General features: G+C 41.3%; 1 protein-coding gene across 2 annotated transcripts in view; it reads left to right on the top strand.

Annotated features, from left to right (window-relative positions):
- LOC137629502 (carbohydrate sulfotransferase 14-like) overlaps window positions 1–12,857 on the top strand; it is a 52,872-nt gene that overhangs the window by 6,257 nt on the left and 33,758 nt on the right. For both annotated transcript variants that reach the window (XM_068360856.1, XM_068360855.1), the window contains exons 3-5: window positions 6,701–6,800; window positions 11,872–12,002; window positions 12,649–12,765. In XM_068360856.1, coding sequence (XP_068216957.1) covers window positions 6,701–6,800; window positions 11,872–12,002; window positions 12,649–12,765 — 348 coding nt within the window. The remainder of the gene's footprint in view (window positions 1–6,700; window positions 6,801–11,871; window positions 12,003–12,648; window positions 12,766–12,857) is intronic.

Here is a 12,857-nt window from a genome sequence, read left to right as displayed (position 1 = left end):
GTTGCAGTAAGAGTAAACCGATTCTAGCGTTTCGTTCATTCTTTCTTAGCTTAAATGGTTTTAATTCTAATAAAGGAACTTTTTATTTGGGAAACCTTTCAGTTTTTTTTTTCCTTTAACAAATAATATGTTTTAACAATATATAATTGGGCTCATCTCTCAGGTTCTAAGTCAAGAGAGAGAGAGAGAGAGATAGAGACGGAGGGAGAGAGAGGAGAATAAACGTTTCGTTCAAGCGGGTAACGTTGTTCTCGTTTTTTTTACTCTTCTCCCTAGTCGCTATAGGGGAAGAAGGTAAAACATTTCTAGAGTTTTATTCTTGTTCCCAGGCTTTTTGCGGTGAGAGATTTTAAACGTAGTTTATTTGATCTAGTGTTTAGTCTCTTTTCCAGCCACTGAATTCTTTATCTTTCATTATGTTTTTCTGTTACATTGTAAAACTGTTCTCGCAATTACTACCTTTTAATGAAGGATAGGATTGCGTGTTTCAGGTACAAATCACTTAAAGTTTCGAGTTCAGTGAAATAAGTGCAAACAGAAAATCAAAAGTGATAAAGTGATATGCGCAAAGTGTTACAGTGTTGCGTTCGAGGGTTCGTCTGTTCGTGCCAGTTGTTCACCTAGTCCGATACCTCTTACAAGCTCCCAAGCCCAGGGGAGAAGTAATGTCGAACGACTTATGGGTTCCACAGGCCTTGATCGACGAACAGACGTTTCCCTCCGTGGTTTCGGGTGTATCTACACACGTTGCCGACGTGATCACCCCACCCACACAAAGACGAGAGAGCCCATTTATTCCTCGTCTGCGGAAGAGGTTTCTCGCAGAAACCATAGACCAAATCTTGCAGCTTGTAAGTGCAAGTCGGTCCCTTCCGCGCAAGTCCAACGGCCTAGGTGTAGCCACTGGGTCAGTTCGGACTCGCTCCAGTCATCCGACGACTGCACACCTCCCAAGAGAGGCAAGGTGGTACCGCAACAGGCAGTAACTCCGTCTGTTGCCGCACCAGCTGTTTTAGACCCTCAGTCACAACGGACAGTAGCTCCGTTTGTTGCCGTCTTTCATAGACCCTAGTGGTCCATGCTGCAGACTATACAGTCTCAGCTTGCTCCTTCATGCAGGAGTATCGTGCTGAGAAGGTTGACAATGCACCTGTTAATCTACAACCTGCCACGGTTGTGCGCTCAGCAGATACTGCGGCTGCCTGCTCCCACACTCCACCTGTGAGAGCTCCACCTCCGATGCGCAGTCGACCCTGCCAGACGCATGTTCATGCTGCACCCTCCATTGACATGCGTGAGCTACCGCATCAGCAGTGGGAAGGTGCTGTAGAGCTGCCGTGTTTTGACACAATGCGGCATGCTCCGCAACCCATGCGGCATGCTCCGCATCCCATACGGCATGCTCCGCAACCCACGGCAGTCCCTCCCACGCACCAGCACTCCGCTTTTGTTGTTGCCAGCTCCCACACTCCGACTGCGGAGAAGGTTGACGATGCACCCGTGGGCCTACAGCCTACCACGGTTGTGCGCCCGGCATGGCTTCCTGATCCCTCACTCTTGTTGTGAGAGCTCCTCCACCCATGCACAGTCAACCCTGCCAGATGTATGATGACTCCCACAGACACACGGAGCACTCCGTTGCCGTGCGTGAGCTACCACAAGCTGCCGTGTTTTGACACGGTGTGTCAGCCTCCGCAACACACTGTGGTTACCGCCACTCGCCCGCAGCAAACTAGTCAGTCAGGAGTTGAGGCTTCCCCACACAACTTTGGTTGTTGCCAACTCACAGACTGTCAAACAGTTACATGACGTTGCCTTCTGGTCTGCTTCTAATACACCAGTGCTGTATGTCCTCACGCTCCTGTTGTGGTTGACAGTTCAGTTTTTGACAGTTCACAGACTGTCAAGCAGTTTCATAACGTTGCCTTCTGGTCTGCTGCTTTTGCACCAGTGAAACCCTCACTGAGATAACCTAGCTTTTCTCGGACATGGTTCCTGTAGATGAGAAAGTGCTGTTCTCCCTCCTTCTGATATTCCCTTGAGGACTCTGTCATTTGGAGAGGAGCCTTAAGCTGCTTAGCCTCCTATGGACTTTAATTAAAGCATAACATGCTTCCAGGGAGGGTAAATGGTTCCGCTTCAGTCGCTAACCCCGTCTGTTGCCACACCTGCTCCCATAGACCTTGGGCTTTGTTGCAAGACATGCAGTCCAAGCTTAGTCCTTGATAGAGGATTTTTTACGGAGAAGAACCTTCTTGCCAACGACCTTCCTACCGGTTGGTTGTTCGCCCTGTTGACGCTGAGGTTTTCCTACTCACGTCCGCCAGTTGAGATGGTTCCTCCACCGGTGCGACCCAGTGTGGGTTGCCAGTCGCACGTTGACGTTAAGCTACTCTCGGAGGTGGTTGTGGACGTTCAGTGGGTCACTGGGAAGACGTTCAACAACCAGCAGAGGTGACTTGTTGTGACGCAGTGCGGCAACCTCAGCAACCCGATAAGGGGTTGTCTGCACTACCCAGACAGTCTAGACAGTTTCGGGTTGTCGCTGTACTTCCTCGCATCCCCATGGTTGACAGTTCACAGACTGTGCAGCAGTACCATGATCTTGTGTCCGGCTCCGTCACGCATCCACCAGTGCGACCGGATTCAGCGAGTCAGACGTTGCCCACTCCGTTGCCGTTTCCTCATCAGTTTCGGATGAGGAACCCTCTCATGAGGACATGGCTGAACAAGACGATCAACCCCCAGCCCTGCTATCCATCCAGAAGATGCTGAAGAAGGAATACGGCCCTGTCAGGCTGTGGATGAGTCTGGTTAGGACACTGTCATCCATGGTTCAATTGGTGTCACTTGGAAGACTACACCTCCGTCCTCTTCGGTTTCATCTAGCTCTTCACTGGAAAAGGACAAGAAGCTAGAAGCGGTCTCGATCCCGGTTTCCGGAAGATAAGTCTGGTCTAACTTGATGAAAGGACTTTATCAACCTTTTATAGGGTCTTCCCCTGACTGTTCAGACTCCCAACCACGTTCTCTTCTCAGACGCATCGGACGTAGGCTGGGGTGCGACCTTAGGCGGTAGGGAATGCTCGGGATTATGGAACTCGAGTCAAAGGACAATGCATTTTAACTGCAAGAAGCTTCTGGCAGTACGTCTGACCTGGAAAAGCTTCAGGTCTCTCCTTCAAGGCAAAGTAGTGGAGGTGAACACGGACAACTCCCTGCTTTGATGTTCATCTCCTAGCAAGGAGGGACCTACTCTCTGACATGGTGCAAGTTCGCTAGTGACCTCCTCTCCTGTTCAACAGGTCTAGACTTTTCACAAGTAACAAGTTTCTTCCAAGGCAACTTGAATGTCTTAGCAGATTGTCTCAGTAGGAAGGGACAATAATTCCAACATATTGGACCCTCCACAAAGATGTATGCAAGAGACTTTGGGTCACCTGGGGCCAGCCAACCATAGATCTCTTCGCAACCTCGATGTCCAAGAGGCTCTCAATACTTTGCTCACCTATCCCGGACCCAGCAGTGGTTCTTTTAGATGCCTTTGTACTAGATTAGTCTCATCTAGATCTATATGCATTCCCTCCGTTCTAGATTGTCAACAAGGTACTGCAGAAGTTCGCCTCTCACGATGGGACAAAGTTGACACTAGTTGCTTCCCTCTGGCCCGCGAGAGAATAACTTACCGAGGTACTTCGATGGCTAGTAGACGTTCCCAGAACTCTTCCCCTAAGGGTGGACCTGCTACGTCTGCCACGCGTAAGAAGGTACTCCAAGGCCTCCACGCTCTTCGTCTCACTGCCTTCAGAGTATCGAAAGACTCTCGAGAACTAGAGGTTTTTCGAAGGAGGCAACCAGAGCGATTGTTAGAGCAAGGAGAACATCCACCCTTAGAGTCTACCAATCGAAGTGGGAAATCTTCCGAAACTGGTGCAAGTCAGTATCCGTATCCTCGACCAGTACCTCTGTAACTCAAATAGCTGACTTCCTCTTATATCTGAGGAAAGAGCGATCTCTTTCAGCTCCCACTTTCAAGGGTTACAGAAGCATGTTGGCATCAGTCTTCCGTCACAGAGGCTTAGATCTTTCCAACAATAAAGATCTACAGGACCTCTTTATGTCTTTTGAGACCACGAAGGAGCGTCGTTTGGTTACACCTGGTTGGAATTTAGACGTGGTTCTAAGATTCCTTATGTTAGACAGGTTCGAACCACTTCAATCAGCCTCCCTGAAAGATCTCACCTTTAAGACTCTTTTCCTGATATGCTTAACCACAGCTAAAAGAGTCAGTGAGATTCATGCCTTCAGCAAGAACATCGGATTTTCATCCGAAACGGCTACATGTTCTACATCTTGGTTTTCTAGCCAAACACGAGCTGCCTTCTCGGCCTTGACCAATATCGTTCGATATTCCAAACTTATCGTATGGTTGGAAATGAACTAGAAAGAGTATTATGTCCTGTAAGAGCTCTTAAGTTCTATTTTAAAAACCTTTACGAGGCCCGTCTGAAGCTTTATGGTGTTCAGTTAAGAATTCATCTTTGCCTATGTCAGAGAATTCTTTATCCTATTATTTTCAGACTGTTAATACGAGAAGCTCATTCCCTTCTGAATGAGGAAGACCAAGCTTGGCTGAAGGTAAGGACACACGAAGTTAGAGCTGTCACAACTTCCGTGACCTTTAAACAAAATAGATCTCTGCAAAATATATTCGATGCAACCTTTTGGAAAAGCTAATCAGTGTTCGCGTCTTTTATCTTAAGAATGTCCAGTCTCTTTACGAGAACTGCTACACTCTGGGACCATTCGTAGCAACGAGTGCAGTAGTGGTGGGGGCTCCACCACTACAATTCCCTAATTCCAGAACCTTTTTAATCTTTCTCTTGAAATATTTTTGGGTTGTCCGGAAGGCTAAGAAGCCTTCCGCATCCTGGTTGATTTGGCGGGTGGTCAAATTCTTTCTTGAGAAGCGCCTAGATTAGAGGTTGTGATGAGGTCCTTTAGTATGGGTTGCAGCCCTTCATACTTCAGCACCTAGGAGTCGCTCAGCATCCTAAGAGGATCGCTAGGCTCAGTAAGGAAGACGTACTTAAAAAGGCAGAGTAATGGTTCAAGTCGACTTCCTTACCAGGTACTTATTTATTTTATGTTTGTTATTTTGAATAACTGCTAAAATAAGATACGGGATACTTAGCTTCTAATGTTAACATGTATGCTGGTCTCCACCCACCACCCTGGGTGTGAATCAGCTACATGATCATCGGGTAAGATTAATATTGAAAAATGTTATTTTCCTTAGTAAAATAAATTTTTGAATATACTTACCCGATGATCATGAATTTAAGGACCCTCCCTTCCTCCCCATAGAGAACCAGTGGACCGAGGAGAAAATTGAGTTCTTGTTGACAAGAAGTACTTGAGTACCTGCTCACAAATGGCGCTGTTGTGTACACCCCCACCTGTATAGCGATCGCTGGCGTATCCCGACCTTAGATTTCTGTCGGGCAACAGAGTTGACAGCTACATGATCATCAGGTAAGTATATTCAAAAATTTATTTTACTAAGGAAAATAACATTTTGCATAGAATTCTTAACTGAGTTATGAATTGGTCACAACTTTCATTAGATTCTTGTTTCCGCTTGAGAAATTTGTATCTTTCCATGATTATATTTGATCTGGGACTGCATTTTGCATCAAATTTCCTTAATACTATATCTATCTTATATTTATCTCCATCTGCATCCCAAGACAGTGTATTATATTTTTCAACCCCTAATTCTCCTATAACATGCAAAAATGTTGCTACCCTTCGTCTGTCAGCTTCATTATCTAAGCCTGTGGCAATTTCATAGTTAATAAAAGCTTCTTTAAATTTCTTCCATTTGAGGGCTACATTAGTACTTGCACTAAAGTCCATAGGACTCGGTGGAGTTAGCTGTACATTCATCTTTATGGTACAAAACTACCTTAATTATGATGAGAAAAAAAAAAAAACTTATCCCACTGGGAAAAATTATGCACGTCGGCAAAAGTCGTAGCCTAGGACATCAACAAACTGGTCTGTAACTTGTAAGTTGTCACTTACCCTCATTTCTTCTTTAATCCAGCTTATATGTAGATAAGAACCACTCCTGACACCATGTTATGGGTTCTGATCGATAAGCTGAGGGTAATTAACCTTAGTTTATTATACAAGTTAAACAGCAAGTTATACAGCATTGCCGAGCCAACATGTGTAGAGCGGGGGAGAATGCGGAAGACTGTGTGGTCACGTGACTTACCCAAACATAAACAACAGATATCATTTACAAACTTAGACAGCGTACCAACAATATTCATACACTGATTACATACGGATTCCTGACCACAACATTCACATATTGTTACAGACTGTTCACTGATTAGCTTTCTACTCAGTTTTTCTTTTCTTTCACCCTACCATCTAGTCTCTGTTATCTTATAGTAAAACGGTTGCATATCCCATCAGTTTCACTTTGCAACCATTGTTCTCTGTCTCGTATACTTTTTTCATAATCTCTATCTTACTATCCAATCACTCCTAACTCTCTTTCTCCTCCATTTTGTTGAGCCTCATAACCTAACTGCCGCAGTGTCAGGTCCTTCGACCAAATATTCATGAATCCAATAAAATTTACCTGAACAATTACTATAAACTAAAAATCACTTTTTCTCCCGAGGCATCCTCTAACGAGACTGGTGTCAGCCTTTCGTAATGTGTACAATAATGGGCGCCTTATGAATCAGTACAGACACAGTGCTGAAGTGAAGGAACATGAGGTAGGTCGACTAGCACTTTATTATTGTTATTATTATTATTATTATTATTATTATTATTATTATTATTATTATTATTATTATTATTATTATTATTATTATTATTACAAGCTAGGCTATATACCTGGCCTAGTTAGAAAACCAAGATGCTATAAGCATCTTGGTTTTCCAACAGGGAAAAATAGTCCAGTGAGGAAAGGTAACAATGAAATATATAAACTACAAGAGAGTAATCAACCAAAATAAGATATTTCAAGAACAGTAACAATATTCAAGTAGATTCTTCACATATATACTATAAAAAAAACTTCAAAAACACAAGAGGAAGAGGAGGAGAAATGAGATAGAATAGTGTGCTCGAGTGTATCCCCAAGCAATAGAAGTCTAATCCAAGACCGTGGAAGGCCATGGTACAGAGGCTATGGCGCTACCCATGGGTTGAGAACAATAGTTTGATTTTATAGGGTCCTTCTCCTAGAAGAGCTGCTTATAGCTAAATAGTCTCTTCTACCTTCACCAAGAAGAAAGTAGCCAATGAACAATTATAGTGCAGTAGTTAATCTCTTGAGTAAAGAAGAATTGTTTGGTAATCTCGGTGTTGTCAAGTGTATGAGGGCAGAGGGGAATGTATAAAGAAAAAGCCCGACTATTCTGTGTATGTGTAAGCTAAGGGAAAATAAGCCATAACGAGAGAGGGGTCCAATGTAGTACTGTCTGGCCAATCAAAGGACCCAATAACTCTAGCGATAGTATCTCAACAGGAGGCTTGTGCACGAGATGAGGTACTCGCCGTAAGAGAGTCCTTCCTATCCACTATCTGGGATATAAAGTTTTTAATGGACCTTGACACCATCTTAGATCAGGGTAACTCTAGCCAGGTCTTACTGGGTCATGGGGCATAACTGAACATACCCAGCACCGTGTCTCTCCCCTCAGGAGGTGAATACGTGGGTTCCCCACGTCCATTAATTTTTCTTAAGCAAGCAAAGACCTGCACGAATGAATAGTATGACTCTCCTTGCTCAGTGGCAGGAGCTTTATACTAAAAGCAGACATTATGAATGCATTGGTCCGTGACAGAACCTCATAACTTCCTATGATATCTATTCCTTTTTTTGATATAGTCGGAGTGTGATTGTTGCAATTCTAATTATTTGCCAATTTATGAAGACAAGACAGCATTCCTTTCTGAAGTCAGAATGAGAGATATATTCAATGAAACATGAAGTAACTACCATGGAAAACTCTCTAATCTAATCTTCAAAAGGTAGCATTCAGTTGGGGGATTAATTATTTGATTAATTATTCCTGGATGTTTAAATGGTTGGTTTTGTGCAGGGAAATATGGATCACAAGATAGGTCAGGATGAGACTTGAGGGGGATTCAAAACAGTTTTCTTCAAACTACAAGAAGGAGAGTGTCATTTGTACCTTAGGAAGTTATTAAATTTCTTATCTTATGAAGAAAAGCAAACCATTAGAATGGTGTGTAGTCGCCACAAAGATTCCTGAGGAAAAAAAAAAGCCCCCCCCTCCCCCCGATGAACTCTTAGCCAATCATGTCTCCCAAGTTAGCAGCCTTCACATTACATCCCCATACAAATTTCAAATTACATCTCCATACAAATTTCAAGCTGTCATCGCGAGAAGCAATGTGATTGGATATGGCATCATCAAATGTGGGGCTTTTTTTTCACGGAATCTATGCAGCGACTGTAGATAGCCTATGCATATGGATACTATATGGATATCATTGAGTAGCTAAGGTATTATAGGTACTGTACAGTAATTCAGTCTGATTTTAAATCAAACTATGTTAAAACTTTCATTTATGTTTCAGTAACTTAGTCAACAATTTCAGAATTACGTTTTATGTTTTTCGTGAATAATTCATCCATTAACTCCATTAGTTCCCTAGTTTGCAATTTGGCTTTCGTAGCCCTTGGAGCATGTGATGCCCTTCTTATAATCTCCAATGCTGTACAGAAATCCCTTGATTGTGGTCAAGAAATTTGTATGATTGGCCTTCATTTTAGTGCTGCCCTTGACGTGTTGATCATGAGACCCTTGTTTTCAAGCTCAAACAATTGGGAGTGGGTGGGTCTTTTCTTAGCATTATTATTGAATTTTAGTAGGTCGCAAAGAGTAGTTGTTGATGGGCACAATAGTGAGTATAGGAATGTGATATCTAGTGTTCCTCAGGGTAATGTTCTTGGACCATTACTTTTTCTAATATTTACACATGACATGTGGTTTGGCATAGAAAATAAGCTTGTTGCATATGCAGATGCTGCTTCTCTCTTTGCATCAATTACGTCTCCTAAATATAGATCTGGAGTTGCCGAATCCATAAATAGAGATCTAGCTAAAATTAATGCATGGTGCAACTTATGGGACATGAAGTTAAATCCTAGCAAAACTAAAAGTATGATTGTAAACAGGTCAAGGACAGTGGCTCCTCAGCATTAATAATGTTTCTTTAACACTGTATTGCTCTTAGAATTTTAGGAGTGATTCTTGACAGCAAATTTACTTTTGAGAAATACATTAGGTCTCGGTCTTCTTCAAGAATTTTAGGAGTGATTCTTGACAGCAAATTTACTTTTGAGAAACACATTAGGTCTTGGTCTTCTTCAATTGCACAAAAACTTGGCTTATTGAGAAAGTCTTGTAAGATTTTTGGTGATCAATCTATTCTGAAGAAGTGTTTTTATTCTTTCATTCTACCTTGCTTCGAGTATTGTTCTCTGTCTTGGTCTTCAGCTGCTGATTCTCATCTTAATTTCTTGGACAGGAACTTACGGTCTATTAAATTTCTTATTCCTGGTCTAGGTAAATCTCTGGCATTGTCGTTGAATTACTTCATTATACATGTTGCATAAGATTTTTCCTTATTTTGACCATCCTTTACATTCAGATCTTCCCAGACAATACCATCCTGTTCATAATACTAGGTATGAAGTTAATTATAGCAGTAAGGCCTTCTTTATCATGAGGCTCAATACAACACAGTATTCTAGAAGTTTTATTCCAGCTGTGACCAAGATGTGGAATGATCTTCCTTATTGGGTAGTTGAATCAGTAAAACTTACCAAGTTGTGGAATGATCTTCCTAATTGGGTAGTTGAATCGGTAAGACTTCCAAAGTTCAAACTTGCAGCAAATGTTTTATTTATGTTGAACAGGCTGACATAAGTATTTTCATTGTTTTTATATGAAAGATTCGTTTTAATGTTGTTACTGTTCTTAAAGTACTTTATTTTAATAGTTCATTACTTTTCATATATTTTATTTATTTCCTTGTTTTCTTCCCTTGGTCTAATAGCATCCTGCTTTTCCAACCATGGTTGTAGCTTGGCTAGTAATAATAATAATAGAAGGGAGATCAATTTGTATCGTGGCCTGGTATAAGTGGCGGCAAAAATATTTAAGTGATTAGATAATGGGAAACGGGGTTAAATGACAGAGGTGAATCTGTTTTTATTTTTCTCGAAAATTTAATTAACAGTAAATATCTTTCACATAATTAAGGAGCACAATTAAATAAAATGTAATTTAGCGAAGCAATTCACTGGAATGTTGAAAGTCACTATACATCGGAATGAAGAAATAAAAAAGCTAAATCTCCCAAGTGTTCATTCTAAATACACAGATAATGTTAAAAAGTAGTTTTATCCACTAAGGGTCTGGCAATAGAGAGGAACACAGAGGGAGAGTCCAAAAAAGGTAATTATGGGCGAGATTATATTATAGATGTTATAAAACCCGACGAGTCCGGGATCGGCCTATGCCTTTAGAGATGGTGTTACAAACTAAATTGTTCATTGGTTTGAATCTCCTTAAGGCTTGCCCGGTGGGTTCGTGGCACCCACAATGGTCCTGTTCTGGGGGCCTGCCATCGCCTAACTGCCCCAGTTGCTAGGCCCTCCATGGTGTCCTCTCCACTTCATGCCCTGTGGGAAGCTAATATAACTACTCAGCAAATTATTATTATTATTATTATTATTACTATCCAAGCTACAACCCTAGTTGGAAAAGCAAGATGCTATAAGCCCAGGGGCTCCAACAGGGAAAAATAACTCAGTGAGGAAAGGAAATAAGGAAATAAATAAATGAAGAGAACAAATTAACAATAAATCATTCTAAAATAAGAAACGTCAAAACAGACATGTCATATAATAAACTATCAACAACATCAAAAACAAATATGTCATAAATAAACTATAAAAAAACTATGTCTGCCTGGTCAACAAAAAAGCATTTGCTCCAACTTTGAACTTTTGAAGTTCTACTGATTCAACTACCCGATTAGGAAGATCATTCCACAACTTGGTCACAGCTGAAATAAAACTTCTAGAGTACTGCGTAGTATTGAGCCTCGTGATGGAGAAGGCCTGGCTATTAGAATTAACTGCCTGCCTAGTATTACGAACAGGATAGAATTGTCCAGGGAGATCTGAATGTAAAGGATGGTCAGAGTTGTGAAAAATCTTATGCAACATACATAATGAACTAATTGAACGACGGTGCCAGAGATTAATATCTAGATCAGGAATAAGAAATTTAATAGACCGTAAGTTTCTGTCCAACAAATTAAGATGAGAATCAGCAGTAATGGCGCCAACCAGACACAACTCTTGGCTACTGTTGATTAAGCAACTCGGAGTATCGAGGTCACAAAGCGTCTTTGTGCCTTCAGTAAAGTCGTGTATTGTATTACCATTGCATACATAATCTAACTTACATAAATGTTTGATGACTTGTGACAATTTTTTTTTAATTGCCTTCTGTTCTGTTTCATAGAAAAATAAATCCTAAGCTGTTGACATAAAAACTCCTCTAACAGCAATTCATGGTCGGAGGGTAACAATCCTATTCAGCAACAGTGAGAAACTTGCAATAGACCTTGTGAGGCTCCTATGGACAGCAATGGGTTACATTGCCAATGGTGTAGTGACAGTACTAAACTACTTGGTGACTTGTGGTTACGATTAAGCACATATTGATCATGTTAATTTGATTTTACAGTATTTTCATCCCGTGTAAAAAAAATGTGGCTTTCTTTTTTCATTAGCGGCGAGATGGAATGTACTGGCATGATAGGTTCCATCGATTCTGGATTCCTGCTCTCCTTGCCAACAATATGGTGCCCCCTGACACACACCTTAAAGTTGGTTTGAAAGCACCAATTGACCCCACCGTTTTGTAAGTAACCTTGTGAAAGTATTCATCATTTAGGTGTCTGTGTGTTGTAATACCATCCGTCTGTTTGTATCCCATTAAAACCAAATACTGTAAGGCATTCATAAAAGAATGGTATTAGTAAATCGTAAATTATACATTGCTGTACTGTATATATAGTAGAATTGTGTGGTATCCAAAATGTACTCCTTACGTGAAGGGAAATTATGACCCACAGTCGGAGAGAAATGTATTGAATTTTGGTTAGTTTAGTATTGTATCACAGCCCCTGTCTATATGAGACTCGTTTACACCAAGAAAACGGTCACTCTGCCGGACTTTATCCCAGTATATTTCCTACCTCATGATTTTTTTCCAGCGACTAAAGTGTATTTCTGAAACAGTATTTCGTTGAAGCCCTGCCATATATCAAGCGAGAGGACTACAGTAGGTTCCATTTATTTTTTCCGCAATAAATGTATCCTTGTAGTATGGGCCGGCAGGGATCACTTGCCTTAGTTAGATAGTCACTAACAAGGATCTGGCTATCCTTTGATGAATCCAGTCAATGTATCCTTAATAGATTTAGTATTCTAGTATATTTTCCATCACATCTTTAATGAATGAGTACAAAAGGTCTTGCAATTGTTTATTTCTGTTGTACTTGCAGATACTCAACAGAGGTGTATGAGAAATTGCACCATGTTCTGAAACCAAAGGTTACGTTTGTACTGTTCCTGAAATTTGCTCTAAAAACATATGAAGAAGGGACAGCGGATGATCACTGGTTCGTAAAGCTATTTATGATTAGGGATGTATGAGTACGTGAAATATATTCTTCTTCTTTCTTTTTGTTCCACACAAATAAGGGCACGTCCA

This window comes from Palaemon carinicauda, chromosome 37 (assembly GCF_036898095.1).
Source record: "Palaemon carinicauda isolate YSFRI2023 chromosome 37, ASM3689809v2, whole genome shotgun sequence".
Taxonomy (NCBI): domain Eukaryota; kingdom Metazoa; phylum Arthropoda; class Malacostraca; order Decapoda; family Palaemonidae; genus Palaemon; species Palaemon carinicauda.
Note: the sequence above shows the minus strand (reverse complement) of the source record. Positions and strands in the feature narration are given on the sequence as shown.